The 19,697-nt window shown below is 38.8% G+C and overlaps 1 protein-coding gene and 1 non-coding gene across 2 annotated transcripts; one reads left to right on the top strand and one right to left on the bottom strand.

Moving 5' to 3' along the window:
- Nucleotides 1–11,293: 11,293 nt before the first annotated feature.
- Nucleotides 11,294–11,459, bottom strand: LOC115439099 (U1 spliceosomal RNA). The gene has a single exon (XR_003938192.1). It is a non-coding gene; the product is annotated as a U1 spliceosomal RNA (small nuclear RNA).
- Nucleotides 11,460–14,607: 3,148 nt separating this feature from the next.
- LOC115438328 (calcium-binding protein 2-like) lies at nucleotides 14,608–19,688 on the top strand. Its single transcript, XM_030161899.1, has 8 exons — nucleotides 14,608–14,738; nucleotides 14,898–14,957; nucleotides 15,741–15,891; nucleotides 17,310–17,340; nucleotides 17,541–17,684; nucleotides 18,896–19,005; nucleotides 19,173–19,320; nucleotides 19,403–19,688. Exons 2-8 carry the CDS (start codon nucleotides 14,899–14,901, stop codon nucleotides 19,429–19,431), a joined length of 672 nt encoding a protein of 223 aa, XP_030017759.1. The 5' UTR covers nucleotides 14,608–14,738; nucleotide 14,898; the 3' UTR covers nucleotides 19,432–19,688.
- The last annotated feature ends 9 nt before the right edge of the window (nucleotides 19,689–19,697 follow it).

Raw genomic sequence — 19,697 nt, forward strand, 5'->3', positions numbered from 1 at the left:
AACACGGAAGGGGGGTGGAGCGTTGTTCGGACCGATGACGACAGCGTATCTCCGGACCAATGGCAGGGCCGCATCATCTACAGTCCGAACTGTAGACAATGCGGCCCCGCCATTGGCCGAGAGTCTACAGTGTCAGCCAATGGGAAGGCCGGATCGTCTACAGTCTACAGTTGCACGTAAGGCGGACCCCCAAATGTGGGAATCTCAACTGCATAATTTCTGGTAGTGGGGGACTGCGTTCGCGCTCTCCTCTGATAAATTGTTCAAAGAGAAACTTATACAAAGTTCAATGAGTAAAATGGTTGTATATTGGTTGGTATTGTGTTCAGAAGTTGAATGTCATATTGTTTCCTTGATCCTCAGTCCAGTCTTGCCTTAGTAACCATCTGTCTTCATAGTGTAAATCATGAACCAATTACTGTTATTAATACTCATCCGCATTTGCAACTGAGTGTGAAGAGTGAATAGAATACCTGATAACAGAAATAATACAAGGAGTTAAAATAGAAAGTTAAGTCTGCATGGTAATACTCTGTACTTTAAACATGTTTTTAATTATTCTTTTATTTATTCAGGATCCAAAGGGTGTTTTGTCATGCACAGTGAGGAAACATGCTTCCCGCACAAAGCTTATGAGGAAGGCAAAGTATTGTTGTTGTTTTTAAACATAATCACACGTTTTTGGATCATTGAACCTTCTTAACACGCACAAGACTGACTCACAATGATGTTAACTGATTTCAACCTTCAGGTGAGAAGAGGTGCCGTCTTGTTGGAGCCACCGCGCCAACCAAAACCCAGATCCTTGGCCAGCTGATGCTTAGCTTTGGAAAGTATTGTGGCAGGACATTCAAGGGGCTGGTGGAAAATGATCTTAGATACATCAAATAGTGAGTTTGAAGTTATTAAGTTATGTACAGTGGTGTAGTGGTCCCTGGAGAAGTGGGTAAACTGTAAATTTTTGACACCCCCCCCCCCCCCCCCCCCAAGTCTAGAAAAATGCTGTTTTAGAAACAGTGACATGTCAGACTAGTCCATTTAGTTTACCCAAAAATCCATCAGTAGTATTTGTTCTCTATCAAAATATTATCATGACTTGATCAGGAGCAATTTGTAGATATTACTGGTCACAAAAGCAGCTGCATGAATGTAAATGTATTCAACATGAGGCAAACATAGGATAATGTTAGCCTTTCATAATGGTAGCCTACTCACACAGTTGAACTATTGGTGACAAAATCTCTTCTCTAAATGTGCAGTCATATGGCCAGTAGCCTAAAACTGTGACTCATTCTGAAACCACCATAACATTTACCTCAGAATTATCTATTCCATGGAAGTAGGTTCTCTTGTATGTGTCACTGAATTGAAAAAATGTTTATTCTGCCTTTCTCATTTCCATTTCGAAAAAGCATGCATCTTTCAACAAGATGTGCAGTGACCTGTCAATCAACTGGAGCGCTGACCAGAGGTGGTCAGCGCTAGTTACCTCCGCCAGGAGGTATTGTGATTACTTTGCTTTGTGTGTTTGTTTGTTAGCAGGATAACTCAAAAAGTTATGGACGGATTTTCATGAAATGTTCAGGAAATGTTGATACTGGCACAAGGAAGAAATGATTAAATTTTGGTGGTGATTGGGGGGGGCAGACAGAGCTGTCTTGGCAGAGGTCTGCGCTCTCCAAGTGCTTTTCTTGTTAGCAATGTTTTCCTCAGCATGACCTGCCCTACTCTGCTTCTGATTGGCTCATCAGTCCTCATGCCTGAAGACCAGGCCATCTATGGACAGGGTCGCTTCCGGTCCTTTACCTTTTCAGAGATGTGGCAGTGGTACAGTTTGCACAAGACCCTGCTTGCAGATCCACAGGCCGGCAGTGATCATGAGCTCCAGATGGCCTGAGAAGTGTACTGCTCTGTGCACCAGTGGCTGGTAATGAAGGAGGATGATGTTTCCTCCAAGTCACTGAAGCGCTTCAGATTGTACATCCTTATGAAAGAGCAGGAGGTCAGTTCATGCATTTCTGTACAAAGACTGAGCATTTGAACTCACACCCCAACCTCACTCACACAAGCACTTGACAAAGATGTTTTTATAGTTGTCAAATCTGCTCCATGTTGGCACATACAGAAGACTTGAGAAGTGTTACTGTCTGACTCCTACGTATGGTTGTGTGTTGGCAAGAATCAGGCAATACGGTACAAATCACAACACTAGGATCACAATACGATGTCATAATACTGTTAACAACACATTTTTATGTTTGGCTTTTTTTCCCCTTTTTTAAAAGATTATTTGGTGGAAAAATTGAATTACACCAGAAATATGCTCAAATACTAAACAAACTGACCACAAACATTTTGTGATCAAAACAGGATCTAATGCTTTATCACAAAATTTTCCTCTGTAAAAACTTCAAGTGCAGGATTTGGATAAATAAACATAAAATGTGGCTTTAGAAGTTCACACAATAACTTAATAAAACTAGAAAAGCACTCGAGAGCACAGACCTCCGCCAAGGCAGATCAGTCCCCCCGATCACCCCCAAAATTTAATCATTTGTTCCTTGTGCCAGTATCAACATTTCCTGAAATTCTCATCCAAATGTGTCCATAACTTTTTGAGTTACCTTGCACACGGTCAGACAGACAAACCAACGCCAGCAAAAACATAACCTCAACTTAGGTAATGATGTTTTACAGACATTACAGTTGAGTTTGAGTCTTTCGCAGACTTTCAAAAGGTGGTGGATTAGGCGCTGAGTACTCAGCCTCTGCAAATCTGAATGGCAAATGTGTATGAAAGTGCATGTGTATATACATGTCATTTTATTTTTACTTTGAAAAATTGTTAATGTGTATATATTGTGCCTTTTTCAACACTATATCAGGTTTAATTTGTTTTAATAAAAGACACAAAAAGAAATGTCACTTCTCTTTCATTTATTATTTAACCATTCATTCATTCCATTTGCACTCAAGGTGTCATTTGTCATACAAAAATATGGAAGAGTCAAGTCAAATGTTAAAAAAACAAAACAACCAAATTTACACACAACAGAAACTATAAAACAAGAATGTTATGAATAATAGTGACCGGAAGACCAATGCACTCAGAAGAGTGGTAATTGTTTACATAATTTGAAAGATGAACAATGCAAATATAAATTGATAAATATAATGTAATATTACATAATATTATAAATATAAATTGATGGTCTGGTAGTTGGACATCACACTGCAAAACAAACATTCACAGAAATTCAAAAACCCACAGTAAAAAAAAATCTTCAATGTCAAAAAATAAACCCTGACAAAATAAAATGATAAAAGAAAAAAAGTGCATGATATAAAAGCAAGAATATCATTTTTTGGAAATAACACCACGTTTGGATTGTGCATTTTTAATGGCACAAAGTGTGTGTGTGTGTGTGTGTGTGTATATATATATATATATATATATATATATACACACACACACACACACACTATATTGCCAAAAGTATTCGCTCACCCATCCAAATAATCAGAATCAGGTGTTCCAATCACTTCCATGGCCACAGGTGTATAAAATCAAGCACCTAGGCATGCAGACTGCTTTTACAAACATTTGTGAAAGAATGGGTCGCTCTCAGGAGCTCAGTGAATTCCAGCATGGAACTGTGATAGGATGCCACCTGTGCAACAAATCCAGTCGTGAAATTTCCTCGCTCCTAAATATTCCACAGTCAACTGTCAGCTGTATTATAAGAAAGTGGAAGTGTTTGGGAACAACAGCAACTCAGCCACGAAGTGGTAGGCCACGTAAACTGACAGAGCGGGGTCAGTGGATGCTGAGGCACATAGTGCGAAGAGGTCACCAACTTTCTGCAGAGTCAATGGCTACAGACCTTCAAACTTCATGTGGCTTTCAGATTAGCTCCAGAACAGTGCGCAGAGAGCTTCATGGAATGGGTTTCCATGGCCGAGCAGCTGCATCCAAGCCATACATCACCAAGTGCAATGCAAAGCGCCGGATGCAGTGGTGTAAAGCACGCCACCACTGGACTCCAGAGCAGTGGAGGCGCCTTCTCTGGAGTGACCAATCGTGCTTCTCCATCTGGCAATCTGATAGACGGGTCTGGGTTTGGCGGTCACCAGGAAAACAATACTTGTCGGACCAGATTGTGCCAAGTGTAAAGTTTGGTGGAGGGGGGATTATGGTGTGGAGTTGCTTTTCAGGAGCTGGGCTTGGCCCCTTAGTTCCAGTGAAAGGAACTGGGAATGCTTCAGCATACCAAGACATTTTGGACAATTCCATGCTCCCAGCTTTGTGGGAACAGTTTGGAGCTGGCCCCTTCCTCTTCCAACATGTCTGTGCACCAGTGCACAAAGCAAGGTCCATAAAGACATGGATGACAGAGTCTGGTGTGGATGAACTGGACTGGCCTGCGCAGAGTCCTGACCTCAACCCCATAGAACACCTTTGGGATGAATTAGAGCGGAGCCAGGCCTTCTGTCCAACATCAGTGTGTGACCTCACAGATGCGCTTCTGGAAGAATGGTCCAAAATTCCCATGAACACACTCCTAAACCTTGTGGACAGCCTTCCCAGAAGAGTTGAAGCTGTTATAGCTGCAAAGGGTGAACCCACGTCATATTGAACCCCATAGACTAGGAATGGGATGGCACCGAAATTCATATGCGAGTCAAGGCAGGTGAGCAAACACTTTTGGCAATATAGTGTATATCAGTCCCTCCAGGAATTCGCAATGTTGCAATTGGAACTATTAACACAAATCCAACCAATCACCACGATTTCTGCACGGCACTGCAATTTCATCCAATCACCGCGCACTTTCCGCAAATTTGACTAATCACCTTAACCCCCTTTCACCCACCCCTGTCTACGTGACATGTACGTCATCACGTTCACTTCCTTGTTGACGGTTGAGAAGATGAAGACATGTGATTCAAAACACTCGCATTTACTGACAAATATCACTGCCAAAGTTTGTTTAAGTCAGTTTCCAGATGTGTTACACAAAAGTGAAGTATAGTGTTCTGCACTGCCTACAATACTGTGGTGGAACACGAACGAAAGTGGCCGCTCCACAGACACTTTTCAACCGCAAAACATGCAGGAGAACGGCTGAAACTGGAAGAGGAAAGATGAGACAAGTCCCAGTGACAGAGGCTGTTGGATCCAGAACAACAGCAGGAGCTGAAAGGGTCAAGGTTAGCGCAGATATACTCTGTAAGGCAATAGAAGAGAAGAAGAAAGAACCTGTGAAGACATGCTTTCCTTCTGTGTATTGTGCATGTGTGTGTGTGAGGAAGTGTGAGCGCAAGTCTGCGTGTGGAGTTAAAAAACGAGCTCACAAACGAAAATAGTCATGAAATTTGGTTAATATAAATGTTTACTCTTATGTGTTAGATAGAAAACAACCCAAGTTTGGCTGCCCTGTGTGCCTGTCTGTGTGTGTGTGTGTGTGTGTGTGTATGTGTGTGTGCATGCCTGTAACCCATCTAACCCTAACCCTAAATATACTACTACATTAAGGAAGCCAAAGTCATGCGTTGCGTAGTATAAATGTGAGATGGGGGTGGGATTTAATAACTTTTCTTCTTCCCACTCCTTTTTGAGCAGTACATATTGAATTTATTTTATCACTAGTGTACATGGCAACTGTTATTTTGTCTTGATCGTCTTTATTAATGTATTTGCTCTGATATTAGTTCCTTGTACACAAAAAATGTTAAAAATTTTTCTTCTGCTCAAAACAAATGAATGAATGAAAAAAAGCCTGTTTTGTTTAAAATCATTACTTCTTGGTGCTTTTTAAGGCTAAAAACTCAAAAAAGACTGTTCTAGGTAATTTGCAAATGCCCATGTTCCTGTGACGTTAATAAAAGAAGCCTCAAATCATCACAATTTTCAACGCAATTTTTTGGGAAAAGCTGCCGCAAAATCAGGCATTTTAGGCCACAACAATCAAAAAAAAAAATCCTGCCAAATCCTGGAGGGACTGATTAATAACGTACTGCATGTCTTTGGATGAAAGTGATGTTCTCCATTGCATTTGTATATATAAGTTATTTATTGCTAAACATGTTTGCTATAACTGTGTAACAGCACAACAGGAAAGAGAAAAACTAAGGATCAGGCTCTCAGGTTGAGTGACCCTATGCTCTCATTGGCTGGCATTCTGTGACGCTGCGCTCTTATTGGCTGATGCTCTGCTCTCATTGGCTGATGTTCTGTGACGCTGCGCTCTGCTTGGTTGGCGTTCTGTGATGCTGCGCTCTGGTTGATGTTCTGTGATGCTGCGCTGTCATTGGCTGGCGTTCTGTGACGCTGCGCTGTCATTGGCTGGCGTTCTGTGACGCCGCGCTGTCATTGGCTGGCGTTCTGTGACGCCACGCTCTGACTGGCTGGTGTTCTGTGACGCTGCACCACTGTGTCCTAGATGCATACATATGACAATATCCTCAAGTGCCTTAAATTATTAGTGACAAAACTGAATCATAAACTTTTATTCTCTCCCACGGTAATCATCATCCTCACAAGAGCGGGCACCGGCAGAGCAACAAGAGCCCAGTCTGGAACCTGCTGGAGAATCCCACAATCTTCTGTGGTGTCTCCAGAAGACCTATTGTCTGACCTAGCACAGTTATACGGTAGCTTGCAAACGTATTCATACCCCTTGAACTTTTCCACATTTTGTCACACTATGACCACAAACATAAATATATTTTTTTGGAATTTTATGTGAAAGACCATCACAAAGTGGTATTCAATTGTGAAGTAGAAAGAAAATTATACATGATTTTAATATTGTTTTACAAATAGAAAACAGAAAAGTGTGATGTGCAAAAGTATTCAGCCCCCTTTTCTCTGAGTTCAACCAGTTGCCTTCAGAAGTTGCCTGATGATTGCTGAATGATTAAATGTTGACTCAATGCCTAAATAGAGTCCACCTGTGTGTAATCTAATCTCAGTACAAATACAGCTGTTCTGTGATGGCCTCAGATGTTTGTTAAGAGAATACTGGGAAGCACACAGCATCATGAAGTTCAAGGAACACACCAGACAGGTCAGGGATAAAGTTGTGAAGAAGTTTAAGGCAGAGTTAGGCTATAAAAAGATTTCCCAAGATTTGAACATCTCACAGAGCACTGTTCAATCTATCATCCAGAAATGGAGAGAGTATGGCACAACTGCAAATCTGTCAAGACATGGCCCTCCATCTACACTTACAGCCCAAACAAGGAGAGCACTGATCAGAGATGCAGCCAAGAGGCCCATGGTGACTCTGGACGAACTGCAGAGATCCACGGCTCAGGTGGGGGAATCTGTTCACAGGACAGCTATTAGTTGTGCACTGCACAAATCTGGTCTTTATGGAAGAGTGGCAAGGAGAAAGCTGTTGTTAAAACTAAAAGAAGTGACATTTGCAGTTTGCCTGAAGCCATGTGGGGGACACAGCAAATATGTGGAAGAAGGTGCTCTGGTCAGATGAGACCAAAATGGAACTTTTTGTCCTAAATGTAAAAGGCTATGTGTGGCGGAAAACTAACACTACACATCATTCTGAACACACCATCCCCACTGTCAAACATGGTGGTGGCAGCATCATGCTCTGGGGGTGCTTCTCTTCAGCAGGGACAGGGAAGATGGTCAGAGTTAATGGGAAGATGGATGTAACCAAATACAGGCCAATAACGGAAGAAAACCTGTTGGAGTCTGCAAAAGACTTGAGACTGGGGCGGAGGTTCACCTTCCAGCAGGACAACAACCCTAAACATAAAGCTAGTGCTAAGATGGAATGGTTTAAAACAAAACATAATAATGTGTTAGAATGGCCCAGTCAAAGTCCAGACCTAACTCCAATTGAGAATCTGTGGCGGGATCTGAAAACTGCCATTCACAAACGCTCTCCATCTATTCTGACAAAGAAGAATGGGCAAAAAGTTTAGTCTCTAGATGTGCAAAGCTAGTAGAGACATACCCCAAAAGACTTGCAGCTGTAATTGCAGCAAAAGGCCCCCCACCACACACACACACGTCTCCCGGGGTCTGCCTCACACATTCCCACGGCTGCCGTACGGCCCCTGCCTGCCTCCCAGTATCTGCTACTGTCAGCACCTTCATCGCAGCCCCTGGCCTCTTCTCCACCAACACCCCTTCACCACCCGGCCAGATCCACAGTTTATGAAAGTAAAAAAAGACCCTTACCTTTTGAGACTCAGGCTGTGTCAAAAATGTATGCGTGTTCTCTGTGTGGCAAGTCAACACAGGGCCACAAGAGATATCGCAAAAAAACATACTGTCAGACCACAAAGATGTCAGCCTCACAGGAATTTACTGGGAGGACTCTGAGTCTTTCACAGACTTTCAGAAGGCGGTGGATGAGGCGCTGAGGACTCAGCCTACTGAAAACTAAATGCAAAAGTATATGAGAGTGCATATATATGTGTCATTTTATTTTTCTTTAAAAAAATGTTAATATGTATATACTGTGCGTTTTTAAACATATCAGGTTTAACTCTTTCATGCATAGTGGTCACTACAGTGGATGGCTATTCTACAGCTGTTCTCTTGTATATTCATGGTTTTGTTTTAGTTCTGTATCAGCCAACACAGTGGACACTTGTGCACCATCCCAAACACTGCAATTCATACCATTATTGTGATATGAATTGGGCCACAAGAGATATCGCAAAAAAACATACTGTGAGACGACAAAGATGTCAGCCTCACAGGGATTTACTGGGAGGACTTTTGAGTCTTTCACAGACTTTCAGAAGGGGGTGGATGAGGCGCTGAGGACTCAGCTTCCTCAAAACTGAATGTAAATGCATATGAAAGTGCATATAAGTATATGTATATATATGTATATATATATACATACATACGTGTGTATCATTTTGTTTGTATTTTAAAAAATTGTCAATATGTATATATTGTGCCTTTTTCGACACTATCAGGTTTAATTTGTTTTAAACAAATTAAAGGCTTCTTTTAGTAAAGTTACAAGAACATGGGCATTTGTAAATTACCTAGAACAGTCTTTTTTGAGTTTTTAGCCTTAAAAAGCACCAGGAAGCCATGATAAAAAAAACAGGCTTTTTTTCATTCATTCATTAATTTTTTTTAAGGAGTCAATGAGAGCGCAGCGTCACAGAAGGCCAGCCAATCAGAGCACAGCGTTACAGAACGCAAACCAATCAGAGCGCAGCGTCACAGAAGGCCAGCCAATCAGAGCATCACAGAAGGCCAGCCAATGAGAGCGGAGCATCACAGAACACCAGCCAGTCAGAGCAGAGCGTCACAGAATGTCAGCCAATCAGAGTGCAGCGTCACAGAACGCAAGCCAATCAGCCAATCCCTCCTGCCTGCCTGCCTTCTCTCCTTCATGCTGATCCAGTAGACTGAAAGAACACAACAAAAGAGTTTTGTAACTGCCATTGCTTGTGCAATACACTTACATAACCAGAGGTGTAGTCCAGGGTATACGGGGGTATACAGAGTGTACCCACTTATTTTTCAGTCATCATTGCGTATACCCACTTCTACATCCTCCTGATACACACCATTCAGTAGTATCTGAGACAAATTGCCGATTTTTTTTCCCTAGGATGGTGAAGCCATGACCCGCCCTACTCTGCTTCTAATTAGCTGTACTTGCTGCTTCACTGATTAGATTGTTTAACTTTAGACATGAGGACTGATGAGCCAATCAGAGGCACAGTAGGGCAGGTCATGCTGAGGAAAACATTGCTAACAAGAAAAGCACTCGGAGAGCACAGACCTCCGCCAAGACAGATCTGCCCAGCCTCAATCACCACCAAAATTTAATAATTTCTTCCTTGTGCCAGTATCAACATTTCCTGAAAATCCGTCCATGACTTTTTGAGTTATCCTGCTAACAAACAAACAAACAAACATGCATGCTCGCACGCACACAATCACACAAAGCAAAGTAATCACAATACCTCCTAATGGAGGTAACTCGCGCTGACCACCTCTGGAACCTTATTGGACACCTCAGGTGCCAGTGCCACCCCAGTTGATTGACAGGTCACTGCACATCTTGTTGAAAGATGCATGATTTTGGAAATGGAAATGAGAAAGACAGAATAAACATTTTACAAATCAGTGACACATACAAGAGAACCTACTTCCATGGAATACATAATTCTGAGGTAAATGTTAAGCTGGTTTCAGAATGAGTCACAGTTTTAAACTACCAGCCATATGACTGCACATTTAGAGGAGAAGAGATTTTGTCACCAGTAGTTAAACTGTGTGAGTAGGCCACCATTATGAAAGGCCAACAATATCCTATGTTTGCCTCATGTTGACTACATTTACATTCATGCAGCTGCTTTTGTGACCAGTCATATCTACAAATTGCTCCTGATCAAATCATGATAATTTTATAATAGTGAACAAATACTACTGATGGATTTTTGGGTAAACTAAACGGACTAGTCTGACATGTCACCGTTTCTAAAACAGCATTTTTCTAGACTGAAAAAAAAACAAAAAAAAAGAAGCCAAAAATTTACAGTATACCCACTTCTCCAGGGACCACTACACCACTGTACATAACTTAATAACTTCAAACTCACTATTTGGTGTATCTAAGATCATTTTCCACCAGCCACTTGAATGTCCTACCACAATACTTTCCAAAGCTAAGCATCAGCTGGCCAAGGATCTGGGTTTTGGTTGGCGTGGTGGCTCCAACAAGACGGCACCTCTTCTCAGCTGAAGGTTGAACACAGTTAACAACATCATTGTAAGTCAGTCTTGTGTGTGTTAAGAAGGTTCAGTGATCCAAAAACATATGCGGTCATGTTTAAAAACAAACAAACAAAAAAACAACAGTACGTTACCTTCCTCGTCAGCTTTGTGCAGGAAGCATGTTTCCTCAGTGTGCATGACAAAACACCCTTTAGATCCTGAATAAATAAAAGAATAATAAAAAACATGTTCAAAGTACAGAGTATTACCATGCAGACTTAACTGTCTATTTTAACTCCTTGTATTATTTCTGTTATCAGGTATTCTATTCACTCTTCACACTCAGTTGCAAATGCGGATGAGTATTAATAACAGTAATTGGTTCATGATTTACACTATGAAGACAGATGGTTACTAAGGCAAGACTGGACTGAGGATCAAGGAAATATTATGACATTCAACTTCTGAACACAGTATTTGACCTTAAACTTCTCCTCTGTACTATCAATCAATATACAACCATTTTACTCATTGAACTTTGTATAAGTTTCTCTTTGAACAATTTATCAGGGGAGAGCGCGAACGCAGTCCCCCACTACCAGAAATTATGCAGTCGAGATTCCCACATTTGGGGAATTCGCAGGGGTCAGCACAACCGAGGAGTGCAATGGCTGAGCCTCGCCCTGGGTGAACCACCTTCTTGATCATGGTATCTCCCCTGCCAGGTAAGTATGAGTTGTACACGGCCAAGAGGACGGAGTCATTCCCCTACATACTAAATTACGTCACGACGCCACAAAATACACAGCCATCACGTTTCAGGAAGTATTAGACTATAAAACATCAACACTATTTATTTACTTCATTCATTTTGAGAACCTACATACAAAGTACATTTTGATTACAATGTGTCTACGATGATATGTCCCATCGTGCTTTGCATACTGTGTTCTGACGTCATGTGGTGGGCTACTTCCGGGTGGGAGACGTTTTTACTTTTAAACCCATAACTGTCAAATACCACGTTCCTCAACAAACCGTGTTCGCTCATTTAAACCCGACTGTCTTTAAATGGGAAATAATAAAACCAGTTTAGCTTAGTTTGACCAAAGTGACTGCTCTGTTAGGAACGCCTCCCTAACCGGAGTCACCATGGCAACGGTCACTCGCGTAGCAGCGTTGCCATGTAAACCCAGTGGAGGTGAAATATACCATAAGATGAACAGTCTAACTGATTAACTACCCGAGTATAGTAGAAAATTTTTAACAGTGTCAACATGCGGGAGCTTCATGTTTACTTTGATTTCATTCACTGACTACGGTGGCCGCAGTGCTGTGAACGCCTTTGCGCCAGTTTATGTAGCTTTGGCGCCATCTTGTGGACAAAGTTAATCATTACAGTTATTTTTATGACTGTTCTAGAAGGTCTGATTTTTATTATCTTGAAGTGAAAAATTCAAGTATATTAAGTTTACAAAATCATTGCACTTACTTTTAAGACACGTTTAGAGCTAAAACTAACAGAAAATGCAGTTTCTTACCCATTTATTCCTGGTTACTCCTACTAACATATAAGATAATACACTAAAAAAGTTGTCTTCAGCTAATTTTGTTTCGTTTTAGTTTTAACTTGCTGCCTAAACATGTGAAATAATGATACATGCACTGAAAACAAGTTCTGACCAACGCCTAGTTGGGATAAAACACGAGTCTGCATTTTAATGTCGTCACAGGTGGGTAAGGCCTTCAGACCATTTTACATTTATGCAAAGTCGTGCTTTTATCCGTTTTCAATCTCAGTTGGTTCATTGAAAACTTGTAAAATGTTAGTGTGCAAATATGCATGTACATGAAGGAGGTAAACTTCAAGTTAATGTCGAAAACATACTCACTTTTCGCCCAGAAAGTTGAGGGGCGTAGGCCGCCATGACCCACGCAGCAACAATTATCCACAATTAACTCCAGAAAGTCAGGTCTCCAGGTCAAAACATGCTCATACCACTAATACACGATTTAATACACTACAGCCTTGATAAACCTGTACTATAAACATTTCATCCAGCATCCAGAGTCGGTCTAGACGGCAGAAAAAACAGGAATCAGGCCAGAGAAGGTGAGAATCTGAATCTGAGAGGGCGCATGCGCAGCTGATCAATTATGCAAATGAGTCTGACCTCACATCTACAACAAAACTTCAAGGAAGAAAACTGACTCAAATGAGATAGCTATACCATCCCAAAATGTAATTAAATATTTTAAACATGATATTCATAATTTAGGATTTGTCGTAAATTTGTTCATCTTATTTGGAAAATTTAATCTACATAAAAATAAATATACTAAAACACACCCAAATTTTTAAATTTTCCTATTGGAATTTGAAAATTATATTAAATCTTTAAAATTTATTTATTAAAAAAAAAAAAAAAAAAAAAAGCAAGCTCAAACACCCTGGTTATTTATAAACAATTCTTTAATATTGACTGAACTCTGTTCCATTTATTTATTTATTATTCATTTATTTATATTTGTAGGATTTGTTTTTTTTTTATTCATTTATTTACTTTTTTGTACTATTATTTGTATATTATGCTTTGTATCTTTTAATCTATACATTTTTTTTAAACTTATAAGTTCAAATGCATTTTCCTTTTTGACATCTTGTTGTTTGTTCAAATTTTTGTACTGTATACTCTGTTTTAAATAAAATTTAAAAAAAAAAAATAAAAAAAAAATAAAAAAGAACAAAAGAAACCTCACTCAAAATTAAGATAAAACTTACTTAGTTTATTTTTTTCTTTTGTCAAGGATTTTATGGTAATTTTTATTTTATTTTATTCTATTCTGTTTCAGCTATTTTCTTTCTTTCTTTTTTTTTTCTTTCTTTTTTGCATATATATTATTTTAATCCTATGCATGCTGCATACGTTGAGACCTGGGGAACAGTGTTTCATTCTTATCATGTCACATGGCTTGAATGACAATAAAGCTGAGTCTGACTAAACTAAAATAAAACATACCCTCAACTAATAAAACTCAGTCTAAACTAAAATAAAACTTTACTATCAACCAACAAAACTAACTCTAAATCAACCCTTGACAAATAAAACTACCCCTCAACTAACAAAATGGACAAATGGACAAAAATAAAACACAACCTCAACTGAAAAAGTTGACTAAACTAAAATAGAACTGACACTAAATTAACAAAACTGACTAAAACAACATACGTACATAATAATTTAGATTTAGAGAAAAATTTTCTAGCAAATAAATAGAAAACATTTTTGCAACCATTCTTCTATTTCCATCATTCATTCAATTAAGAATCAATAATTGTAATACTAATAAAAAGGAAAAAATTCCATCCCTTGGATTGATCAGGGCTAAGAAATGAGACAAACTAAGTATGTGTAATGGAAGAACTAGGAAGTCCGATGGATACTTCCAAAATATATGCAGATATGCGCATACTGCTTTTAGTCTAGGTGGAGTTTGTAATCATATTCATAATGTGGAGTTGTTTGTCTGTAAAAAAAAAAAAAAAAAAAAAAAAAAAATCTTAATTACATCCAGTATTTATTGCAGTCCTGAGTCTGGTTCTGTTGACGTAGAACAGAACATATGCATCCACATCTCAGAACCAAACCTTAGTCTCTGTCATATGTTTGTGATGTACATGTGTCCTGCTCTGTCTGTTACAAAATAAATAAATAACTGAGACACTTGGTTCAATAAAACCCTTGCATTACTTCCAGCCTGGCATTGAGCTCTCAAAGATCAAGTCCGTCACACAGCCGCTACACGTTTTGCTTTCTAATCACTGGCTGCACATTTAGCCAAGTAATTACCTGTTAAGCCTCTAGGACGGAAAGAGGTCAAGATGAGAAGGAGCAACAGAACAGGCAGGGTCATATGCAGCCATTCACAAGACGAGAAGAGGAGGACGAGTGGAGCTGCTCTGCTTCACCTCAGTGTTTACTTCACTCATCAGCTAGGACAGAGAGCTAAGGTAAGACAATATCTGATGCAAAAACAAAGAGATTTGCTTCTACCTCCAATATTCTTCATCATCATTGTCCATACAAGTCCTATAAAACATGCCTGTGTGCATTTATCGCACATTTACTTGCATTAAAATGTAGTATATTTGTGCTTTGTTCATTCACAGCATGTCGAAGGCAGAGAGGACTCCTTCTACCACATCTACTGAGTCGGCTTCAGCAGAAAAGTAAGTTCAGACTCAACATTGTTCAACAGACATTATGTGGTTGAAGATCTAGCCACTGTATGTCCTGCAAACATCATTCCAGTCATAGCTATTGAGATTTTTTGTCAGTTATCCATTTATTTTAACCCATAAAGACCCAAACAACCACTGATGACCAACAGCATCTACTACTATAAAATATTTAATACCTGTTGATCCACTAATCCTATCAATCCATGTAAATAATTGGAGTAAAATGCAGTTTGTCATCTTTTCATGGTCATCAGTTATGACCCATTTGGATGTTCAGAGGCTCTGTAGTGAATGTGGAAACACTGTTATCTTCTACTAAACTGATTTACCAGTAAAACCCATGAATTTGGATCAATGACAGTGGATGGAGACACTTATTTTTGCAATCAGTTATTGATATCTGAGATGAAAAAGTCACTTTTTCTTCCATTTTCTTTGTTTTGATATAATAACATTAAATTTACTCAGAGTTTTAATGGTTATCTAATTAAAACATAAGAAATTAAAAATAAGAAAATACATGATTTACTGTGAAAAATGCTAAATACAGAGGATAATATTACAATAAATGGTGATAAATCACTTAAGAAAGGTTAAATAGAGAGAAAAATTCATTTGGGAACTGACACAAAAGTAGCACTGGGTCTTTATGGGTCAACTCTGATAGCCATGCAATAACTGGAAAAACAATATATTCTTTTGTTATTAATATTTACCCCATTATCAAGGTGGTGTTTCACATCTTTATTGACATAAATTTTACTTTTGCAGCAAAGATGCTACTGCAAAGTCTGGTAGTCCTAAAGAGTCTCCAGCCGGTTCTGTCTCTGAAAGCCCCAAGAAATCATCCAAAAAGTCCAAGAAAAGTACAGAGAATATGAACAAAGTCTACACATCGGTGCTCAACAGTGTTTTTGGTGCAGTAAGTATCAGACAGCCACACATAGAAAGATGAACTATATATGTTTTAGCAGTTTTGAGGTTTGAATGCTCCTGTAGTTGTGATTTTTGCATCATTACAACATAATCCTTATGAGCTCATTTGCATTTTTTTTTGTTAAATTCTAATGATTAAATAAAGATGAAGGAGCCAAGACGTCAGACATTAGAACGTCATGGGCATCAGAGGTGAAGTAGAAGTCAGGTCGTGTGCTCATGGACTCATTGCTGATCTCTGTAGAGCTGCTATCACTAAGCCACTATTAGTGGCTCATTAGTTGAGGCTTAATGCCACAATTCGTTAAGGTAAATCCAAATGAGGAGCACTGCAAAATTATATATTTAACAGGTTTAACAATATTTACATTTTGCAAGTGTTTGCCCTGATGACTTGAGTAGAAAATGTAAAATGATATGAGCACTGTGCACCTGCAGATGTTTCTCTGTATTTGTGTCATTTTATGGTGAGCACCTTTTATATTTGGGTGCTTCTATGAAACTGGGTTCATTTTGGTATCTGGCACTTTGACAGCTTTTTAGACCCAATAACAAAGAGAAATTTAGACATTTCCCCTCAGGATGTACCTAATGATGACCTCAGATAAATGCCCCCCAAAAATTATACTCTTGCTCTGAGACATCCCAAAATAATGAATTTTTATTAAAATATTGGGGCAAAATTAGGACATGAAAGCTACCTAGGTGTCAGTGCATTTGATCTGGAACACATGGCTATAAATGGTCTTATATAGGGCTACAAATAAAGACACTGTGTTAAATTTGATGATTCTAGTGGTTTTTCTAATCCAGACATGTGGGTTTTTCATGAATCTCAGTCTCATTCCAGGTTTTGTGAGTAACCCATTGTGTCCGCTCGCGTTAAATGCAAAACCTACCCATTTAAACACAAATAAATTGCAAGTGATTTTGCAACTTTTTGTTAAACACTCTGCTTTGCATAATTAGATCGATTACCAAAATGTTCCTGAGAGAGAATAAAAAGATATTTGAAAAATTAGTAGCGTGTAATTTTCATGTTCTTTTTACTGCATTACATGCAGATTTTTGTATAAAAAGATTATAAATAATATAAAATGTGTTTTATCTGAAAAATAGTTTCTCTTTTATCTCAGTAAATATTTATTCTTAAAATAGACCCAAAGTGCTTCCAAAGTTGCTTCATAACATTAGTCTACATCTGGTTTGAGTTTTTAGCCCCTCTGTCCTGTTTTTAGGGACTAGTTTCATAGAAGCACCCATTTACTTCTCATTTCAATACGCACATTCTATATTTAATATAAATTGTTAGGCATTACAAGAATTGTTAAATCTTGGTGTCACTGGAGTTGTAAAATAAAATCTACACACTACACTAATAATAATTTACTACCTTTTCTACAGGACAGAGAACTGGCTCAAGCAGAGATTGATGGTAAGTCCTAAAAGATCAACATCTAAGGAGTTTTGACACAATTATTAACATGCAAACACCTGGAAGTGATGTGAGAATGCCTAAAAACCCAGTATTATGCTTTCAGTAATGATCTACAACGTCAGTCGAATGCAGGGAAACTCATTTTACTGTCACCAGTGCATTGTTATGCATTTTGACCCTCTGACCTTCCACTCTAGAGCTGCAAGAGGCCTTCAAGGAGTTCGACTACGACCAGGATGGTTACCTGAACTACAAGGACGTGGCTGAATGTATGAGGACAATGGGGTACATGCCCACAGAAATGGAGCTGCTGGAGATAGTACAACAGATCAAGATGAGAAGTGAGTGTGATGTAAAAATAAGGAATATAAGCAAATATTGGAGGTAAAATTATCCTTAATATTGGCCAGATGTTAAGATTGTTTGTTGTTTATTGTTCATTCGCATGTATACAAGACAATAAAACACAATAATAATAACAGTAAAAGACATGCCGGGGAAACCAAAAACCAAAGAGGTTTGTTGTGGGCCTCCCCAAAGACTTGAAATAAAAAAAGTATTTGCAGTGTCTAATAATGATATACAAACATAAGTAAACAAAATTAACTAAATGAAGGAAATAAGTCAAAAACAAGTATAACAAAGAAAACTAAATACATCGCAAGCAGTGCACGTAGAAATAAATAAGAATCAACAAAACTATGAAACGAAATTCAGAATGAAACTAATAAGTTATCTAACTAAGAAAAATGGTAATTGAATCAAGAAGAACAAACAGATCAGGTGAAGGTAGTGCTTGGGTGTTCTGTGAAATCCAATTTTAAGAGTTTTTTGAATCTGGGTAAGAGCACACAGGTTTGCTGTGACTGGCTTAAATTGTTCCATATGATGGGGCCTCTATACAGTATTGTAAATAGTTTCTGATTGGATTTTGTCATAATCGGTCTTAGTAGATTCCGCTGTCTTGTACTGTGGTGATGAATGTCTGAGTTGAACCGGAAGAAGCCTTTGTATTGATCAGGTAAACATGAACTGTTATTAACAATTTTATGGACAAATAAGGCAATCTGAAATTTGCTGATATCATACACAGTCATAACTTTTAAGTGGTGAAACAGACCTGCTGAGTGTGCTGTAAAAGTAGCACTGGCTGTGAGTCTGACAAAGCGCTTTTGTAGTTGATAGAGTGGTTTGATAGATGTTGTGTATGTACTAGCCCAGATGATACTGCAATATGTTAAATAAGGATATATCAAACTGTAGTAAAGGGTCATAAATATGTCTTGTGTGAGCACAGATTTGACTTTTCTTATGATTCCTGTTTTTTTTAAAATTTTCTTACAAATAAAGCTAATATGATTTTTCCATGGAAGTTTTTCGTCGATCAATATACCTAAAAAGCGAGTGTGACTTACCCAATTGATAGATTTATCATTTATGAATATTCTAGCCTTCTCTTCATTGTATTTCTTGTTCCTACCTGCAAAGATAATGAAATTTGTTTTCTTGATATTAAGACTGAAGTCACTAAACCCTCTGTGTGTCTCTTTAGTGGGCGGATTAATGGACTTTGAGGACTTTATTGAACTGATGGGACCCAGGATGATGGGAGAGACGGCCGACATGCTGGGACTCAAGGAGCTTCAGTCAGCCTTTGTGCAGGTCAGTCACCTCACAATGGAAGCATCGAGGTCATCACTTAATAATGTATTGGGAAGAAGTCAGATGAGTCGTATTAATGTGACTAAACTGACCTAAACTGAGTGAGAACAGACATCAAACCCTGTTCATCTGTTCATTATATTAAGTCTAGTGTCTGTTTTCTGAAGTTTGACTTAGACGGGGACGGAAAGATCAACCAGGATGAGATGAAGGAGGCGGTGAAGTCTCTGCTTGGGGAGAAGCTGAAGAAAGGAGAGTTGGAGGAGATCCTGAAGGAACTGGATATTAACGCAGACGGAAACATTGACTTTGAAGGTGACTGTTACCAGTGTTTGTACATCATCAAAAATCAGTAAACAGCACTGTTTCTAAGATACTGTTTTTTTCTCCTCTTCAGAGTTTGTGATGATGCTCTCCATTCGCTAGATGGAACTGACAACGTGGACAGAACACTCTATAAAATATTAACACAACAATGATCTAATATTCACAGTTTGTTATGGTGTGATTATGTCAGTTTAGGTTCCTACAATGTAATGTGTGCCTAACTCAGCAGGAATACCGCTGCTATGTGGCATCAAATGTAACAAGAGTGCTATTTTGGTAGATACTCGAAGTTCATTTTGCAGTACTTGTAAATAATACTGAAATATTTTGCTACTTTAATAAAGAAATCAACTCTGTGTGTGTGT

The sequence above is a fragment of the Sphaeramia orbicularis genome, chromosome 18 (genome assembly GCF_902148855.1).
Source record: "Sphaeramia orbicularis chromosome 18, fSphaOr1.1, whole genome shotgun sequence".
NCBI classification, from domain to species: domain Eukaryota; kingdom Metazoa; phylum Chordata; class Actinopteri; order Kurtiformes; family Apogonidae; genus Sphaeramia; species Sphaeramia orbicularis.